The sequence below is a fragment of the Oncorhynchus keta genome, unplaced genomic scaffold (genome assembly GCF_023373465.1).
Source record: "Oncorhynchus keta strain PuntledgeMale-10-30-2019 unplaced genomic scaffold, Oket_V2 Un_scaffold_630_pilon_pilon, whole genome shotgun sequence".
Taxonomy (NCBI): domain Eukaryota; kingdom Metazoa; phylum Chordata; class Actinopteri; order Salmoniformes; family Salmonidae; genus Oncorhynchus; species Oncorhynchus keta.
The window spans coordinates 395,821-414,792 of NW_026290978.1; the positions used below are offsets into that span (position 1 = coordinate 395,821).

The following is an 18,972-nucleotide window of genomic DNA, read 5'->3' on the forward strand; positions in this document are numbered from 1 at the left end:
CTAACCCCTAACTCTAATTCTAACCCTTCACACCTAACCCTAAACCTAACCCCTAAGTCTAATTCTAACCCTTCACACCTAACCCTAAACCTAACCCCTAACTCTAATTCTAACCCTTCACACCTAACCCTAAACCTAACCCCTAACTCTGATTCTAACCCTAACCCTTCACACCTAACCCTAAACCTAACCCCTAACTCTAACCCTAACCCTTCACACCTAACCCTAAACCTAACCCCTAACTCTCACCCTAACCATTCACACCTAACCCTAAACCTAACCCCTAACTCTAACCCTAACCCTTCACACCTAACCCTAAACCTAACCCCTAACTCTAATTCTAACCCTTCACACCTAACCCTAAACCTAACCCCTAACTCTAATTCTAACCCTTCACACCTAACCCTAAACCTAACCCCTAACTCTAATTCTAACCCTTCACACCTAACCCTAAACCTAACCCCTAAGTCTAATTCTAACCCTTCACACCTAACCCTAAACCTAACCCCTTACTCTAATTCTAACCCTTCACACCTAACCCTAAACCTAACCCCTAACTCTGACCCTAACCCTTCACACCTAATCCTAAACCTAACCCCTAACTCTAATTCTAACCCTAACCCTTCATACATAACCCTAAACCTAACCCCTAACTCTAACCCTAACCATAACCCTTCACACCTAACCCTAAACCTAACCCCTAACTCTAATTCTAACCCTAACCCTTCACACCTAACCCTAAACCTAACCCTAACTCTAACCCTAACCCTTCACACCTAATCCTAAACCTAACCCCTAACTCTAATTCTAACCCTAACCCTTCATACATAACCCTAAACCTAACCCCTAACTCTAACCCTAACCCTAACCCTTGACACCTAACCCTAAACCTAACCCCTAACTCTAATTCTAACCCTAACCCTTCACACCTAACCCTAAACCTAACCCCTAACTCTATCCCTAACCCTTCACACCTAACCCTAAACCTAACCCCTAACTCTAACCCTAACCCTTCACACCTAACCCTAAACCTAGCCCCTAACTCTAACCCTAACCCTTCACACCTAACCCTAAACCTAACCCCTAACTCTAACCCTAACCCTTCATACCTAACCCTAAACCTAACCCCTAACTCTGATTCTAACCCTAACCCGTCACCCCTAACCCTAAACCTAACCCCTAACTCGGGCAGGTAGCCTAGTGGTTAGTGTTGGACTAGTAACCGAAAGGTTGCAAGATTGAATCCCAGAGCTGACAAGGTACAAATCTGTCATTCTGCCCCTGAACAAGGTAGTTAACCCACTGTTCCTAGGCCGTCATTGAAAGTAAAAATGTGTTCTTAACTGACTTGCCTAGCTAAATAAAGGTAAAATATATATTTTTAACCTAATCTACCCCCTAACTCTAATTCTAACGCTAATTGGAACCCTAACCCCTTAACTAGTATTTTTCCTTGTGTGGACCAGTGAAATATCCCCACTTGTCTGAACATCCCTTGTTTTTATTATCCTTGTGAGGACTTCTGGTCCCCACAAAGATGGTCAAACCAAACACACACACATACACACACAGAGCATCCCAATGTGTTTCTATTTCTCTGGATAATATGTTTTTAAATGTTTTTAATGAAGCCAACAGTGGGAGAAACATTTCCCCTGTTTATATTTCTATTATCTCCAGACAGTGGCTTTGTGTGAACATATTACATAATAAACACAATCATTTACCCTGGGCAGCAATGCCCTTGGGGGCACATGGTTAGACATCCAAGAGACATATTGTATGCTGATTGGATCGAACAACTAACTGCAACTATGATCCTATAGGCCTTGTGAGAACTTCATTATAAAGAGGATGAACAGTATAGTTATCTGTATTGCTGATGCAATGATATACATGGTTGGGTTACTTACAGTCCTTGTGGTGAAAGTGGGGATTTTCTTCTGGAATGTTGTACAGTTGGGGGGTTGGTGCACAGTAAATTCTCCAGTGTTAAATCAACACTGAGGGTGTTCAATTTAACACTGTTCCAGTGTCTATACGGGTCCACAATTTTAAGTGTTAAATTAACACTCTTCTTAGTGTAAAGCCTTATTTGCATATTTCCCAGTGTGCCTTGCCTTTCGAGTGAATTGTAGAGTTACCACCCAAGACTGAATTTGTAAGTGACAGAGACATGGTTGTTGCATTTTCAGTCCTATGGCATTCACCAAGTGAGATCCTAAGCGAATATGTTATTATTGAAATAAAATTCTTATAGACAATACAATATGCTTTATTTTGAGGGCCTAGTTTTACCCTAATACAGTAGGCTGAATCTCATGGTTTTATAGGCCACATCAGGCCTGCAAGTTTGTAATTCCTATTGGAATCCTACCAGAGTTTGGGATGAGACTACCTAAAGAATCTAAACTGGAACAACCATTTAAATAACGGGTGCAATAAATCCAAGTAACAGATTGGATTAGTTTAGAAAAACAAATGTCAATCAATGTACATGCAAAAACATAAATATTGAAACAAACAATTCAAAAAATCAACCCGCAATAGAGCATGCATTGATGGACGTGGTTTTGGTTCAACTCAGGTCCATGGTCCGTTGCAGATAGAAATGCCATACATAGAGCTGACGTGATTTCCTATCCTTCATGTCAAGAGAGGCATGTTTGTTCTACATAGCATATTTCTATCTGAAAGTTACAAAATGTTGCATCCTGCTGAACGTGCCAGCGGTTATTAACACCAATAATAGGGTTCTTTATTCACACCAATGAGTGTCAATTGAACAGTTACAGAGCTAATTTAACTCCTGAATCAACACTAGAAATGGTACACCGAAAAATCTACACTACTGTAGGTATCACTGACCTATTTGCTGTGTGTGTGGATGATTAAACCTAATTTAAAAAATGAACATAACCAGGTTTACATTGAAATGATGTGACAGAAAGAAAAAAAGTCCCATTGTCTATTCTACGGTAAGCTATGTAATACGCACACATATGCTGTTACCTTGGAAACAACATTTTACTCCTCTATACAAACAGATACAGATGGAGTATCTTCATTTGAGCCAGTGTGCTACAGCAGGAAAATAATCCTGCAGGAACAGGAAATGTGAATTATGATTCATGAAAAACAAAAGGAGAGCCACACACTCTTGGAGTTCAGATGCAATAATGTAATACTAACGTTTTGACAGCCAAGCTGTCTTCATCAGGGTATAGACAGCTTGGCTGTCTATACTCCACTAGCCAGCACCTCGCCTAACCAAATTATAATTAACTGACATTTTTCATTAGGGAGAATCAAGACAGAAATTTCCAAGTGGAAAGTATAAACTTCAGAAGCCTTTTAAATACACTAAGTTATCCTGCAACAGGGTGGTCCTACATCTCACACATTCTCTCCAGAAGTGATAGTTGTAGGTGTTGTGGGAAAACATTGAATTTAGATATTACAAAACTATTTTTTCACAACTTTCACCTGTACTGTATTAGTGAGTTTAAACACAATTTGCAGCTACTGTGCCTCCTCCTTAATCTGAAATGAGGGGACTCAGAACTGGAAACTGGTTTAAAATATTAAATGCAATATCACACAAAATTATAATTCTTAAACCCTGGTATGAATTGTCCAAAAATGCACCAGTTTTAACAGCAGTGAGACGTTAATATACAGAAATAACAGGAGCCAGGCTCACTGCTGTTGTCCTTTACAACTACAGATGACAGTCACACAGCAATCATTTAGTGTACATCTACAGAATCTGCTGACAAATGACCTTGGTGCCATGTCATTGGAGAGATTAGCCCGAGACATGTAAAATGGGACATTGGCTGCAGGGAGGGGAGGGTGATAAGAACTTGAAATTGAACTTGGCCCAAGGAAGTTAGAAGCATGCGCCCATCAAAGAGAAAGTGGCCCTGCATGACACAGTGATTGTTTCTATTTTGGAGGGAACGCCAAGATCTCCCACAATGTTATCTCTGCTGTCCACAGGCACATCAATCAGCACTGGGCCTGTTGGATCGACCCCTTCCCCACCAAAATCAATGCCTTCTCCCATTCGGTTTGTTTCGAGATTGTCAGAGATACAGAGGAGCAGTTCTGGAAAACGCAAAGCTATATGTCGTAAAAACAGAAAGCCATTAAATACACACTCACACACTCTCTCTCTCACGCTCGCGCACATGCTCACGCATGCATGCGCACGTTATCTCTCTCTTCCTTTTTCTGTCCCCCTGGCTCGCTCGTTCACTGTAGCCTACCGTGAGGGCTAGACTGAAAATCAAAGGGTGTGCTTCAGTACTTTTACTGTAATTGCATTTAGTTTCTTCAAGACATTTTGCAAGATATCAGTAGTGTTCTTGCTGAAGCAAGCACGATAAGAAAGAAGTATGAAACACAACAAAAGGGTTCTTGTGGGATATCAGAAGTGTTCTTGCAGAAACAAGCACGATAAGAAAGAAGTATGCAACACAACAGAAGGGTTCTTGTGGGATATCAGAAGTGTTCTTGCAGAAACAAGCACACCAATGAAAGACATTTGCAATAGAACAGTAGTATGATAAATGCAACATACAATGGTTAGTATGGAAGTGGTGTTTTCAGTGGCGACCCGTCATTTGAGCCCCACATGTTTAACAAAAAAAAAAGTAATAATTGTTGCCTGTTTTGCATGATATTTTGGCATTAATATGTGTCACATATCAGTTTGCAAACAATGTAAAAAATAAAGCTGCATACAAACATGGTCTCTTTTTTGCTTTCTTGAGGAAGGCAGCTCCAAAATGCAGGTGTTTCGGCTGAGCTCAGTGCTTTCTGTGGTGGTGGGGGAGCCTGCGGAAAATACAGAGCATATGAGTTGGTCATGTTCTCTTGTTGCGCCGTGATTGGCTCAGTGTTCTGTCACTCATGGGGACACTACATCACCACAAAATCTACGGGGAGAGCTCGAAAATTCAAGTCCCTTGGGTGCTTCCAGAGAGTTACATTAGAAGTGCCCATCCAAGAAGCCTCAAGGTCATTGGCTGCAGTACTTTGTGTCGGGGGGCTAGGGTCAGTTTGTTATATCTGGAGTACTTCCCCTGTCCTATTCGGTGTCCTGTGTGAATCTAAGTGTGCGTTCTCTAATTCTCTCCTTCTTTCTTTCTCTCTCTCGGAGGACCTGAGCCCTAGGACCATGCCCCAGGACTACCTGACATGATGACTCCTTGCTGTCCCCAGTCCACCTGGCCATGCTGCTGCTCCAGTTTCAACTGACCTGAGCCCTAGGACCATGCCCCAGGACTACCGGACATGATGACTCCTTGCTGTCCCCAGTCCACCTGGCCATGCTGGTCATTTATGAACATTTGAACATCTTGGCCATGTTCTGTTATAATCTCCACCCGGCACAGCCAGAAGAGGACTGGCCACCCCACATATGCTCTCTCTAATTCTCTCTTTCTTTCTCTCTCTCGGAGGACCTGAGCCCTAGGACCGTGCCCCAGGACTACCTGATATGATGACTCCTTGCTGTCCACCTGACTGTGCTGCTGCTCCAGTTTCAACTGTTCTGCCTTATTATTATTCGACCATGCTGGTCATTTATGAACATTTGAACATCTTGGCCATGTTCTGTTATAATCTCCACCCGGCACAGCCAGAAGAGGACTGGCCACCCCACATAGCCTGGTTCCTCTCTAGGTTTCTTCCTAGGTTTTGGCCTTTCTAGGGAGTTTTTCCTAGCCACCGTGCTTCTACACCTGCATTGCTTGCTGTTTGGGGTTTTAGGCTGGGTTTCTGTACAGCACTTTGAGATATCAGCTGATGTACGAAGGGCTATATAAATAAAATTTGATTTGAAATTTGATTTGATTGGCCACAGATAAAATTATGTTATATCTACCGTAGCTTTGATTGGACTGATCATGTCAACATCATAGTTTCAAAATCTTAGCTAGAAAGCTAGACAAGCAGTCATCATCATGAATCACGTTGACAATGTACTGGCAAATCCTTTTCAATCCTTGTCATATGAAGAGAAATGATCGATAAAATGTATCGGTGATCCTCGGCCATTGGACATAAACATTACACAACAAGTTGGAAATCGCAAATTCAACAATGAGTGATTTGGAAGGAATCAGTGACTAAAACTGAAAGTGTTGCAAAGCCATAACTAGCCTGCTATTGAGTGTAGTGGGTATGTGGTCCAAGTCTGGGTTTAAGGGTCTCTTTTCCAAGCTTAAAAGGATTAACATTCAACACGATGGGCCGGAAAAGGTAGAATACATTGGCCATGCTGTCAATCCAGCATGACTTCTGCCGCGTTCTATACAACTGGGAATTCAGAACTGGGAAATCTCAGACTTCAGTCATGTCAAGACAACTGGGAACTCAGAATAAAACGATCTCCGACTGGGAAAATACGATTTGAACGATCATCCAACTCAGAATTCCATGTCAGGAACTTGGCCTCTTTCTAGAGCTCCAACCTGAAGATCACTCACGTCATGATTCAACCTTGTTTTTTTCCGAGTTCCCACTTGTCTTGAAAGCACCAAAAAATCCAAAGAATGCCATACTTTGATGACAAAGCTTGATGACAAAATTTGCCCACAAGAAAGATCACCGCACCACCTTCATGTTCAAGTGAGTACAGCAGAACAAGGTGAGTCCAAAAATGTCTTGTATGCTGCTGCATAAATGATGTAATATGCCAGGGAGATATGTATACTGTAGCGAAGAAAGTAAGCCCATGTGCCTCACCCTAATTATTTGGTCCCTTTGCCCCTCATAACTGAGCCTACTGTTCTGACTTGGTGGTGCACATGAAGCCTATAGCCGGTTTTAGAGAAATGTAATCATTGAATATTTTAAGAGCTTTCATTGTCTGCTAATATGCCCTGTTTATTTATCCTACGGTTTTGTCTTGGTGTACAGGGAGAACACTGCCCATGTTCTGGATTCTGTCACTGTACATTTCAATTTCAAAAGTGCTAAACAAATTGTTATGTTGACTACATCCGTCCTAGCTCTCTCATTTAATGTCTTAATCGAAATTACAGATGGCCTCTTATCCGCTTGCCATCCCATTATGCCATAGTTTGTACATCTCAATTGTCATTAGAAACCACATTTGTTTAAGCAAGTCAGCCATGTCAGCAACGTTTTTTTTAAAGGCAGTAAATGAGGCTGAATTAATTTTTCCGCTGCCAGACAAGGCTACGCTGATAGCCAGGTGTATCAGTGGTCAGGATTCACTCCGTGGTGCTGAAAAGAACGCTCTGCTGTTGGGACAGCTTTATGTAGGCCCTAACAGTTTGTCACAGTTATAGTGCAATTAATGTAGTAATGTGGCTTTCATGGCATGCATCTAACATTTTTGTTTTTTGTTTGCCCCACCAAGATGTACATGCTAAAATCGCCAATGGGCGTTTTGTAAGCACACAGGATTTGCATGGGAAAAAAACTACTAAGAACAATATCAACAAGTCTAGACAGATTTTGGACTACAACTCCCAGCTTTCTCAGCCACACTACCGAAGTTGGAACAATTTTCCTCGTCTCTCATTGGTAGGTTGTCATTCTGTTTGGGTGCAGTAGCTGGAAAAATGGCAGCTGATACAGGGAGATACCGGAGTGCTGTTAGCAAAAGCAAAGACCCTTCAGGCTTACTTATCTCCGTTATAAGGTAAGATCACTCAAATTGACGGTTGAATTATCATATTGACATAATACGCCAGTGGGCACTACTGTTTTCATTAACTAGGCCTGTCATTTCAGGTCGTGGACAAGGAGAAACATCCTTCCTGTTGTTAGCTTCCTATCTGTTAGCTAGCTAGTTTTATGTCAAGCGAGTTTTGAGGAAATGTTAGTCAGCTACGCTAGCTAATGTTTGTCATCGCGACCTGTTCGCATAATTTAGCAGTGTTTATCATCATTATGAGTCAAATAACACTTTTCTTCAATAGTCACAAGGAAAGCGTGAGGAAGGAGCCACTTGCTAGCTAGCTGTCACTCTTTTGACAGCTGACCTCTCCTGCTCATACAACAATCTCGCGACTTGGTAACTTATTAGCTAACAAAAACTAAATATCCAATGCATACTTGTTATTCAGCATCAGCACCCATTTATAGCCTGCTTTGCTGCCCTTCGCTGACAGGGTGCATTGATCATCATGGGTTGGCCTTAGCTTGAACAGTGTCGTTTATGTCATGACATGTCGTTTACTGTGTGTTTCCACGCCATTTAAAGTAGCCATTGCCGTAACTTAGTAGAGTAGCTCTCTTTACCCCTTTTTTTCTCTAGATTAAACGGAGCTGTCGTCTACTGGGTTTGACAGATGTCAGTGTGCATGGGGCGAAGGTGCAGCACTTTGAGGCAAAATCCTATTCTGCACGCAATTGTTGTCTGCAACAAAGATTATCTTCACTTTCTTATGTACCTTTACTTATGGCTACTGCTTGCCTAAAACGCCAGACTGTTACCATGGTTACCCCATGCCACTTTTGGATTCTAAAAGGGACTAGGCTACTGTCAGTCTAGTGTTTGAATTAGTCAAGGGTGATGGTGCATGTCAGAGCTAAGGATTCAGGTTCGCTCAGTTTAGGTGAGGTTATATCAAGTATGTTAACTAGTTAGGTTGGACATGGCGGCATGGGAAATAACTAGTTATTTTACATTAACAGAGAATGGATAAGATCACTTGCTTTGTGTTTCAGCTCTGACTTGTGTCAAGTAGGCATCTCAAGCCACTCTAGGGGGATGCCGTTGAGAATCTTCTCCCCCTTCCAGCTTTCAGCTGTGTGTGAAGAGCGAAGAGGCTTTAATGAGCTCTTGAGGGAGACTTACCTCTCCCCTTATTTTATGTGTGGTTTGGAGTTTGATGAAATACAGGGCAAAAACAAGTGTTGTCAAGTCTGTTACTCAACATTGTCCCATCCCCTGGGTGACATACAAGACTGGCATGGTTTTCAGGATATAAAACCTGGCACGTACACTACGACTCTCAGGAACACGTACACTACACTACGACTCTCAGGAACAACACTACGACTCTCAGGAACACTACACTACGACTCTCAGGAACACGTACACTACACTACGACTCTCAGGAACACGTACACTACACTACGACTCTCAGGAACACGTACACTACACTACGACTCTCAGGAACACGTACACTACACTACGACTCTCAGGAACACGTACACTACACTACGACTCTCAGGAACACGTACACTACACTACGACTCTCAGGAACACGTACACTACACTACGACTCTCAGGAACACGTACACTACACTACGACTCTCAGGAACACGTACACTACGACTCTCAGGAACACGTACACTACAGCCAAAGGTCTGTCATTATCAACGGCGACCCTGGAGAAATTAGGGTTAAGTGCCTTGCTCAAGGGCACATCATCATATTTTTCATCTTGTCAGCTCAGGAATTCGAACTAGTGACCTCTCGCTTACTGACCCAACACTCTAACCGCTAGGCTACTAGCTGCCTGTATTTTACCCAGATCAAGTGACTAGAAAAAAATGATTAACTAGAAGTTAGGCCTACACAAGATTAGGAAAAGGACCACAAGGTGACACCTTGACAGACAACTGATGAGCATTGGCCTGTGTCTGTGTAGGACCCTGTCCAGCAGCGATGACAAGCAGGACAGAGAGACGGAGAAGGGCCGCCTGGAGGAGGCGTTTGAGAAGTGTGACCGGGACCTGGATGAGCAGATCGTCCAACACTACGCTGAGCTGACCACCGCCATCCGCACCTACCAGAGCATCACCGAGAGAATCACCAGCTCCCGTAACAAGATCAAAGGGGTGAGAGGGAACACGCACAATGTTTCAAATCAAATCCAATTGAATTTGTCACCTGATCTGCCAAATACATCAATTGTAGACTTTACTGTGAAATGCTTACTTTACGAGCCCTTTCCCACAATGAAGAGTTAAAAAGTAAAAACATTTGCAACAAAACATTCAGAACATGTGCATGGCCTGTGAATTACAGTGTGAAGGCAGAGTGATGGTCCCAGGGAGTTGTACATCAAGGACATTAGCAGCAGGCAGTGTGAGGGCCTGGCTGATTTCTCTGTGTGTGTGTGTGTGTGTGTGTGTGTGTGTGTGTGTGTGTGTGTGTGTGTGTGTGTGTGTGTGTGTGTGTGTGGCTGGCTCTGACACCTGCGTCACTGTTAGAGCCTCTGGGATAGCCCGCTAGTGTTCCACAACAGCGTGATGTCTCTCCAGGCTGTGTGTCTGGATGTACAGTTTTTATTTAACCAGGTAGGCTAGTTTAGATCAAGGTCTCATTTACAACTGTGACCTGGCCAAGATAAAGCAAAGCAGTGAGACACAAACAACAACACAGAGTTACACATGGAATTAACAAGCGTACAGTCAATAACACAATAGAAAAAAAGAAAGTCTATATACAGTATGTGCAAATGGCCTGAGGAGGTAAGGCAATTAATAGACCATAGTTGCGAAGTAATGACAGCAAATGAACACTGGAGTGATAGATGAGCAGATGATGATGTGCAAGTAGAACCAGTGAGATTTACCTGCTGGAGCGCGTGCTACAGGTGGGTGTTGTTATCGTGACCAGCGAGTTGAGATGAGGCGGAGCTGGGTCTGGCGACGAATATGTAGCGAGGGCCAGCCGACTAGAGCATACAGGTCGCAGTGGTGGGTTGAAAAAGGGGCTTTGGTAACAAAACGGATGGCACTGTGATAGACTGCATCCAGTTTGCTGAGTAGAGTATTGGAAGCTATTTCGTAAATGACATCGCCGAAGTCGAGGATCGGTAGGATGGTCAGTTTTACAAGGGTATGTTTGGCAGCAAGAGTGATGGAGGATTTGTTGCGAAATAGGAAGCTGATTCTAGATTTAATTTTGGATTGGAGTTGCTTAATGTGAGTCTGGAAGGAGAGTTTACAGTCTTGCCAGCCACCTAGGTATTTGTAGTTGTCCACATATTCTAGGTCAGAACCGTCCAGTAGTGATGCTAGTCGGGCGGGCGGGAGCAGGCAGCGAATGTTTGAAAAGCATGCATTTGTGTTTTTACTAGCATTTAAGAGCAATTGGAGGCTACGGAAGCAATGTTGAAGGTTAACACAGTTTCCAAAGAAGGGCCAGATGTATACAGAAGGGTGTCGTCTACGTAGAGGTGGATCATGGAATCATCCGCAGCTAGAGCGACATCGTTGATATATATATACAGAGAAAAGAGTCGGCCCGAGAATTGAACCCTGCGGTACCCCCATATAGACTGTCAGAGGTCTGGACAACAAGCCCTCCAATTTGACACACTGAACTCTGTCTGAGAAGTAGTTGGTGAACCAGGCGAGGCAGTCATTTGAGAAACCAAGGCTGTTGAGTCTACCGATAAGGATACAGTGATTGACAGAGTTGAAAGCCATGGCCAGGTTGATGAAGATGACTGCACAGTACTATCTTTTATCGATGGCGATTATGATATCGTTTAGTACCTTGTGCGTGGCTGAGGTGCACCCGAGTTTAAATACACTTAGGTTGGAGTCATTAAAACTAGTTTTTCAATCACTCCACACATTTCTTGTTAACAAACTATAGTTTTGGCAAGTCGGGTTAGGACATCTACTTTGTTCATGACACAAGTCATTTTTTACAGACATATTATTTAACTTATTATTCACTGTATCACAATTCCAGTTAGTCAGAAGTTTAAGTATATTAAGATGACTGTACCTTTTAACAGCTTGGAAAATTCCAGAAAATGATGTCATGGCTTTCGAAGCTTCCGATAGGCTAATTGACATAATTTGAGTCAATTGGAGTTGTTCCTGTGGATATATTTCAAGGCCCTACTTCAAACTCAGTGCCTTGTTGCTTGACATCATGGGAAAATCAAAAGAAATCAGCCAAGACCCTCAGGAACACGGGTCTAAAATAAATTGTAGACCTCAAGTCTGGTTCATCCTTGGGAGCAATTTCCAAATGCCTGAAGGTACCACTTTCATCTGTAGAAACAATGGTACGCAAGTATAAACACCATGGGACCACTTAGCCGTCATACCGCTCAGGAAGGACACACGTTCTGTCTCATAGAGATAAACGTACTTTGGTGCAAAAGTGCAAATCAATCCCAGAACAGCAGCAAAGGACCTTGTGAAGATGCTGGAGGAAACTGGTACAAAAGTATATATATCCACAGTAAAACGAGTCCTATATTGACATAACCTGAAAGGCCGCTCGGCAAAGAAGAAGCCACTGCTCCAAAACCACCATAAAAAATCCAGACTGTGGTTTGCAACTGTGCATGGAGACAAAGATTGTACTTTTTGGAGAAATGTCCTCTGGTCTGATGAAACAAAAATAGAACTGTTTGGTCATAATGACCATTTTTATGTTTGGAGTAAAAAGGGGGAGGTTTGCAAGCTGAAGAACACCATCCCAACTGTGAAGTACAGGGGTGGCAGCATCATGTTGTGGGGGTGCTTTGCTGCAGGAGGGACTGGTGCACTTCACAAAGTAGATGGTATCATGAGGGAGGAAAATTATATGGATATATTGAGGCAACATCTCAAGACATCAGTCAGGAAGTTAAAGCTTGGTCGCAAATGGGTCTTCCAAATGGTCAATGACCCCAAGCATACTTCCAAAGTTGTGGCCATCACAAAGCCCTGACCTCAATCCTATAGAAAATGTGTGGGCAGAACTGAAAAAGCCTGACTCAGTTACACCCGCTCTGTCAGGAGGAATGGGCCAAAATTCACCCAACTTATTGTGGGAAGGTTGTGGAAGGTTGACCCAAGTTAAACCATTTAAAGGCAATGCCTCATTGAGTGTACTGTATGTAAACTTCTGACCCACTGGGAATGTGATGAAAGAAATAAAATCTGAAATAAATAATTCTCTCTGCTATTCTGACATTTCACAATCTTAAAATAAAGTGGTGATCTTAACTGACCTAAAACATGGACTTTTTACTAGGATTAAATGTCAGGAATTGTGAAAAACTGAGTTTAAATGTATTTGGCTGCATGTAAACTTCTGACTTCAACTGTATATGAGACTGTTACAAAGAGAACCTAGAAAGGTTTCCAAAGACTTGTGTGTGATGGTGCTTTTGCGTTAAGTGCCCAATGATTCAGGCGGAACACCGAGCTTTGAAACTGAAAGAGTGTTCATGTGTCCCTGAAACTATTCAGAACGTACCAGATAGAAATGTAATGAATAGAGCTGACAAATAATCCCTATTCTACCTGACAAATAATCACGTCTGTTCTGCGCAATACATTTCTATCTGAACTTTCTAAACGCTTGCCTGTCTTGTCTCTGAACGGACCCATGGGTCATGTTCATTAGGGCACACAACAGAAAATAACGCTTTACAGCAGAGATGAAAAGGATTGTTTCTTACTGATTAGTATTCCCTCCCTGTTTCAGTCAACTTTCTTTAGTTTGGTGCCTAATGAACACAACCCTGGAGCCTCACCTGTCTGACCCTGGAGGTGGGGTTGATTCATTAATGCACACCGAAGCAAAATGTTTTACAACAGTCCAAATACTCTGTCCCTGTTTCAGTCCGTCTTTTTCCCTTTATCGCCTGATGAACACCCTGGTGTCTGACTTGTGTGATGTCCCATTGTATCCCAGGTGAAGGAGAACCTGCTGTCCTGTAAGATGCTGCTCCACTGCAAGAGGGATGAACTGAGGAAGCTGTGGATCGAAGGCATTGAGCACAAACACGTCCTCAACCTGCTGGACGAGATCGAGAGTATCAAGCAGGTCCCACAGAGACTGGAGGCCTGCATGGCCAGCAAGCACTACCTGCACGCCACCGACATGCTGGTGAGTAAGGGACAATTCGTGTGGAGGTGGGGTGGTAGGTGAGGATGTGGTAAGGTTTGTATGAAAGTGTGTTAAGTTTGGAGCCATGGTGGGGCATGCGTGCGAGAGAATGGGATTCGTATGATTAACACTGGGATATGGCAATCCAGACATCCAGACAGATTTTAATACCCCAACTCTGACCTGACACTTGTTACGTGATTGCTGTCCTCCTTGGCTACAGAAATGGACTGGCATTTCAGCTAATTGGCTGGACTCTCAGTTTTCTTCCATTTGGTGCCTAATGAATACGACGCAATTGTACATCTCCCTTACAGCTGGTAAGCTTCATCAAAGCGGCCCAGGGGCCACCACAGGTGTGTGGGTTGACTTTGATGTGGGTTTTGTGGCGCGCTCAGTGGGGGCTAAAGCACAAAATGGCTTGTACAACTCTGTGGTCTCTCCTTTCCCTTCTTCCTCCACTCACTCCTACACTCTTCTTCCAAACTCAGGTAATTAGGGCCGAGTCAGTTAATCTCTGCTCCAGAACAGGCATATTTGAGAGGGAGGACGAGAGATGTCTGGCCCCCTGAGGCCCCTGAAGACCTTCTGTCTCTTTGTCTCCCACTCTCAGTCCTTCGTGGGGGCTGCAAACCTAAAATCTACATTAAAGCACTTTTTACATGGTGTGGTCAGGTTGATGGAAGTTGGTGACACTATTTAGGAAAATCACTCACATCTGAGCTAAATATATTAACTGTTATGTATGTAGTGGTTCTTCCTTTAAACATTCTTCTTTTAAACATGGCAGATTGTGGTAAATTGCGTCATTCTGTCATTGCACCACAATATCACAAGAGGGAGTTAAGTCTAAACTGTGGCACAAATTGACTATCTTTTCCTAAATGGAGGTGTGAATGTTTCAGTCTGAGAGTGTCTGTCTCTAGAGTCCTGCATCAGGCGGGTGGTCCTGGAGTTGAAAGAGAACTTGGGTAAATGCAATGGCACAATTACTGGACTGATGATTTTCTAAAATTGGCACAGTGGGCTTTTGGTTTTCTCCCTCTAAAAACAGAAATAAAATCATTCTAAATAACAAATGGTCTTTTACCACAGAATGAAAGAGTGATAGCCCCTCTATAGAATGTGAGTTTGTGAAACACGGAGTCCTTCTTTGCTAATGCGAAGAAGAAACTGAATGAATGAGAGTCCAGCGAGGATAGGCAGTTGCCCATATTTTCAAGACTTGAGCTCCTTCATTTATTTATGAAATATACTTGTTTATTTAGACAATTTAACATATTAGTTTAGACTTGGCCTATTTAGTAGGATTTCTTCAAATTGCTATGCAGGAAAAAAATGTCTTCCACCGTGCCTGGTCCCAGGCTAACAGCTGACTTCTCTCTGAAACCACACATCCATCTGAAGGTGAGTCTTTATCCACTGTGCCTGGTCCCAGGCTAACAGCTGACTTCTCTCTGAAACCACACATCCATCTGAAGGTGAGTCTTTATCCACCGTGCCTGGTCCCAGGCTAACAGCTGACTTCTCTCTGAAACCACACATCCATCTGAAGGTGAGTCTTTATCCACCGTGCCTGGTCCCAGGCTAACAGCTGACTTCTCTCTGAAACCACACATCCATCTGAAGGTGAGTCTTTATCCACTGTGCCTGGTCCCAGGCTAACAGCTGACTTCTCTCTGAAACCACACATCCATCTGAAGGTGAGTCTTTATCCACCGTGCCTGGTCCCAGGCTAACAGCTGACTTCTCTCTGAAACCACACATCCATCTGAAGGTGAGTCTTTATCCACCGTGCCTGGTCCCAGGCTAACAGCTGACTTCTCTCTGAAACCACACATCCATCTGAAGGTGAGTCTTTATCCACCGTGCCTGGTCCCAGGCTAACAGCTGACTTCTCTCTGAAACCACACATCCATCTGAAGGTGAGTCTTTATCCACCGTGCCTGGTCCCAGGCTAACAGCTGACTTCTCTCTGAAACCACACATCCATCTGAAGGTGAGTCTTTATCCTTTGGGACCACACAATGACCAGGTGGACAGTAGGCCTCTTGAAGCGACAGAAGAAATCAACAAGATCTGCAAGTATTTTTTCACAAAAGCTGGCAGCCGATTATTATTATTATTATTTTTTGCCTGATTCAGGACTCTAGTCCCGGAGAGAGACTGACTGAAACATTCACACCTCCATTAATTTACAAAAGGATAGTCTAATAGCTCAGCTATGTGTGGAAAACCCCCAAATTTGTGCCATAGTTTTAATTACTGATAGTTGCTGTTGTCATTCAGAGTTGAGTCCTATTGTAAAGTGTAACCTAATGGCCAAAAAGGGGCAAACTTGCAATTTACTTGATGTTTAACTGCTCTTAAATTGTACATTTCTAACTCAATATCAAAGAATATGAAATAATGTGTCTTTCACCCTGCATTATAATATAACTTACTTTGAACGAAAGCCAGGAATGAGTGAGTCACTCAGCCCAATGCTGTTCCTGCTTCTTTTGCCTATTTGAGTGTTCATTTAATATCCTACGTATTCTGTCATCACCCAAACCTCATGCAACCGCAAAATGACGGATAAAACAATTTCACAAATCCGTCTGTTTTTAAACTTTGCTGTGGGGTGACAAAATGTATTGCAATTGAATTTAAATTAACTGAATGATGAGGATGAAGAGAGAGTGATTGAATTTAAAACAATAGTGTAAGAATTGCTCTTCCTCTGTCTCGTGCGCACACTAAAAAAGACACCATTTTTGTTTCTAGTTTGTCAGAAGAAGACAATGTAACACGCACATAGACACATATATTATTTGTTCATCAACATCTTTATGCTTTTCGTTAATAAAATAATGATAAAAAGACTTTCAAAATACGGATGTTTATTTCAACTACATCTCAGCTACAGTTGCTCTTCCCCCAGCTCCACAACCATGGTAAAACCTTGCTGAGAAGATCAATGTATTGGTGTATCGTCAGTTTCTCATCAAAAGAAAGGTTTAACATATTTTGAATGAATTCCTGAATTCAGTTGCTTCAGTTGACATTTTCAGTTTATTTACTGTTTAATTATTCAAGTCTCTTTTTTTTGTTGGAATAGAAACACACTTCTCTGAGCTGGAGATTAAAGAATACAAAGAAGCCAGCCACTCTTGATGGGCTATCAGACAGGACAATAGACTCTTGCCGAGTTTAGAGACTTTAAATGTTTGCGAAGCATGTCACTACTCCCATATCTTTGCATAGCTCACCAAATGCACTGTTTTCTAACCACTTCTGGATGGACCCATAACGAGTTACTGTGAGAATAAATATCACTGAATGACATAAATATTAGAATAAAGTATGCTAATGAAGGCAACAAATTGTTGCTTACTGAAACACCCAAAGTCATCAATTGTTATAATAGGATTTGAAGCAATAGTCTACCCGCGTGTGGTTAACTATTCAGCACCGTTTGCGATGCTTTGAGACAACTTCATGGAGACTGGTCTTGATAAATCAATCAGATTTTATTTTCACTGAATCTCCGTTTGGATATTGGTCAGCCTACAATTAGGGAATGTTAGGATTATTTTGCTCTCAACTCCAATCACTTAGTAGCTGGGCCTACTCCCAACTTGTCACGTTGTACAGCGCCATATTTTACCAACAGAAACCCTGGGGCCTACAAAGGCTACTGTAAAATGCATTTTCTTTTTTTCTTGGAATAGAAACACCATAATATTAATCAATTTAATAACATTTCTAAAAGTATAAACTGCACAATAAGTACTATAATTTAAAAAATAAATTATAATCAATCCCATATGTCTGTTCTAACAAAACAATATTAAAAACAGTCAAATGCATAGGGGCAGCAGGCAGCCTAGTGGTTATAGTGTTGGGCCGATGTCGAATGGAGCTGACAAGGTAAAAATCTGTCATTTCTGCCCTAGGCAAGGCAGTTAACCCACTGTTCCCCGGGTGCCGGAGGATGTTTTGATTATGGCAGCCCCCACACCTTTCTGATTCTGAGGGTTGGGTTAAATGCAGAAGGTACATTTCAGTTGAATACATTCAATTGGACAACGGACTAGGTATCCCCTTTCCCATTTGTGAATTGAATCACATTAGCCGACATGTTGCGGTTTATTCATTGTTTCATTATTCAAGGCACCCTTTATTTAATTTTATATCTAAAATGCTTGACTGTAATTTAGACATGGATGACTTGTGCCAAAAAGTAAGTTACGCTAAATCAGCTACAGTAAACACGACTCTTCGGCCTACAGCTCCATGTCATTTCAATAACTTACCTTCTCAAAGACGCCTTCTGGTGGTCAAACTAGCATTATTGGCAACAAAATAATATGATATCATGCACTCGCATGTGCCATGCAATTACTCAGCACACTGCAAGCTGTGCTGCAGTAGGACGCAACTTTTAAAGGAAGAACCACTGTAGTGGTAGGCTTGGAGGTTTACTTGGGTATTTGGAAAAAGCCACAGGTGGTTTTCCAATACTGTCAAAACAAGTTTTTTTTAAAAGTATTATTTTACATTATGAAGCTTACCATAGTTCCCCAGAACAGTTGAGCCAGTCTCTTGTTTGTAACAGAACAACAGGATAAAACAGGAGCTGGTCAGTCCATAACAGCACAACGGGAGCTGGTCAGTCCCTAACAGCACAACGGGAGCTGGTCAGTCCCTAACAGCACAACGGGAGCTGGTCAGTCCCTAACAGCACAACGGGAGCTGGTCAGTCCCTAACAGCACAACGGGAGCTGGTCAGTCCCTAACAGCACAACTGGAGCTGGTCAGTCCCTAACAGCACAACTGGAGCTGGTCAGTCCCTAACAGCACAACTGGAGCTGGTCAGTCCCTAACAGCACAACGGGAGCTGGTCAGTCCCTAACAGCACAACGGGAGCTGGTCAGTCCCTAACAGCACAACGGGAGCTGGTCAGTCCCTAACAGCACAACGGGAGCTGGTCAGTCCCTAACAGCACAACGGGAGCTGGTCAGTCCCTAACAGCACAACGGGAGCTGGTCAGTCCCTAACAGCACAACGGGAGCTGGTCAGTCCACAACAGCACAAACGGGAGCTGGTCAGTCCATAACAGCACAACGGGAGCCGGTCAGTCCACG

At 42.8% G+C, this 18,972-nt stretch overlaps 2 protein-coding genes across 12 annotated transcripts in view; one reads left to right on the forward strand and one right to left on the reverse strand.

Annotated features, from left to right (window-relative positions):
• Positions 1–18,972, reverse strand: part of chchd3a (coiled-coil-helix-coiled-coil-helix domain containing 3a) — a 297,090-nt gene that overhangs the window by 135,006 nt on the left and 143,112 nt on the right. The gene's annotated exons all lie outside the window — the stretch shown is intronic.
• LOC127929266 (exocyst complex component 4-like) lies at positions 7,490–13,900 on the forward strand. Its single transcript, XM_052517239.1, has 3 exons — positions 7,490–7,681; positions 9,642–9,831; positions 13,649–13,900. Exons 1-3 carry the CDS (start codon positions 7,602–7,604, stop codon positions 13,883–13,885), a joined length of 507 nt encoding a protein of 168 aa, XP_052373199.1. The 5' UTR covers positions 7,490–7,601; the 3' UTR covers positions 13,886–13,900.

Excerpts from the sequence above, each read along its gene's own strand:
- LOC127929266 (XM_052517239.1), top strand. The coding sequence starts at position 7,602 with ATGGCAGCTGATACAGGGAGATACCGGAGTGCTGTTAGCAAAAGCAAA. Across the intron at positions 7,682-9,641 it reads TTACTTATCTCCGTTATAAG|GACCCTGTCCAGCAGCGATG; the intron begins GTAAGATCACTC and ends GTGTCTGTGTAG. Across the intron at positions 9,832-13,648 it reads CCCGTAACAAGATCAAAGGG|GTGAAGGAGAACCTGCTGTC; the intron begins GTGAGAGGGAAC and ends ATTGTATCCCAG.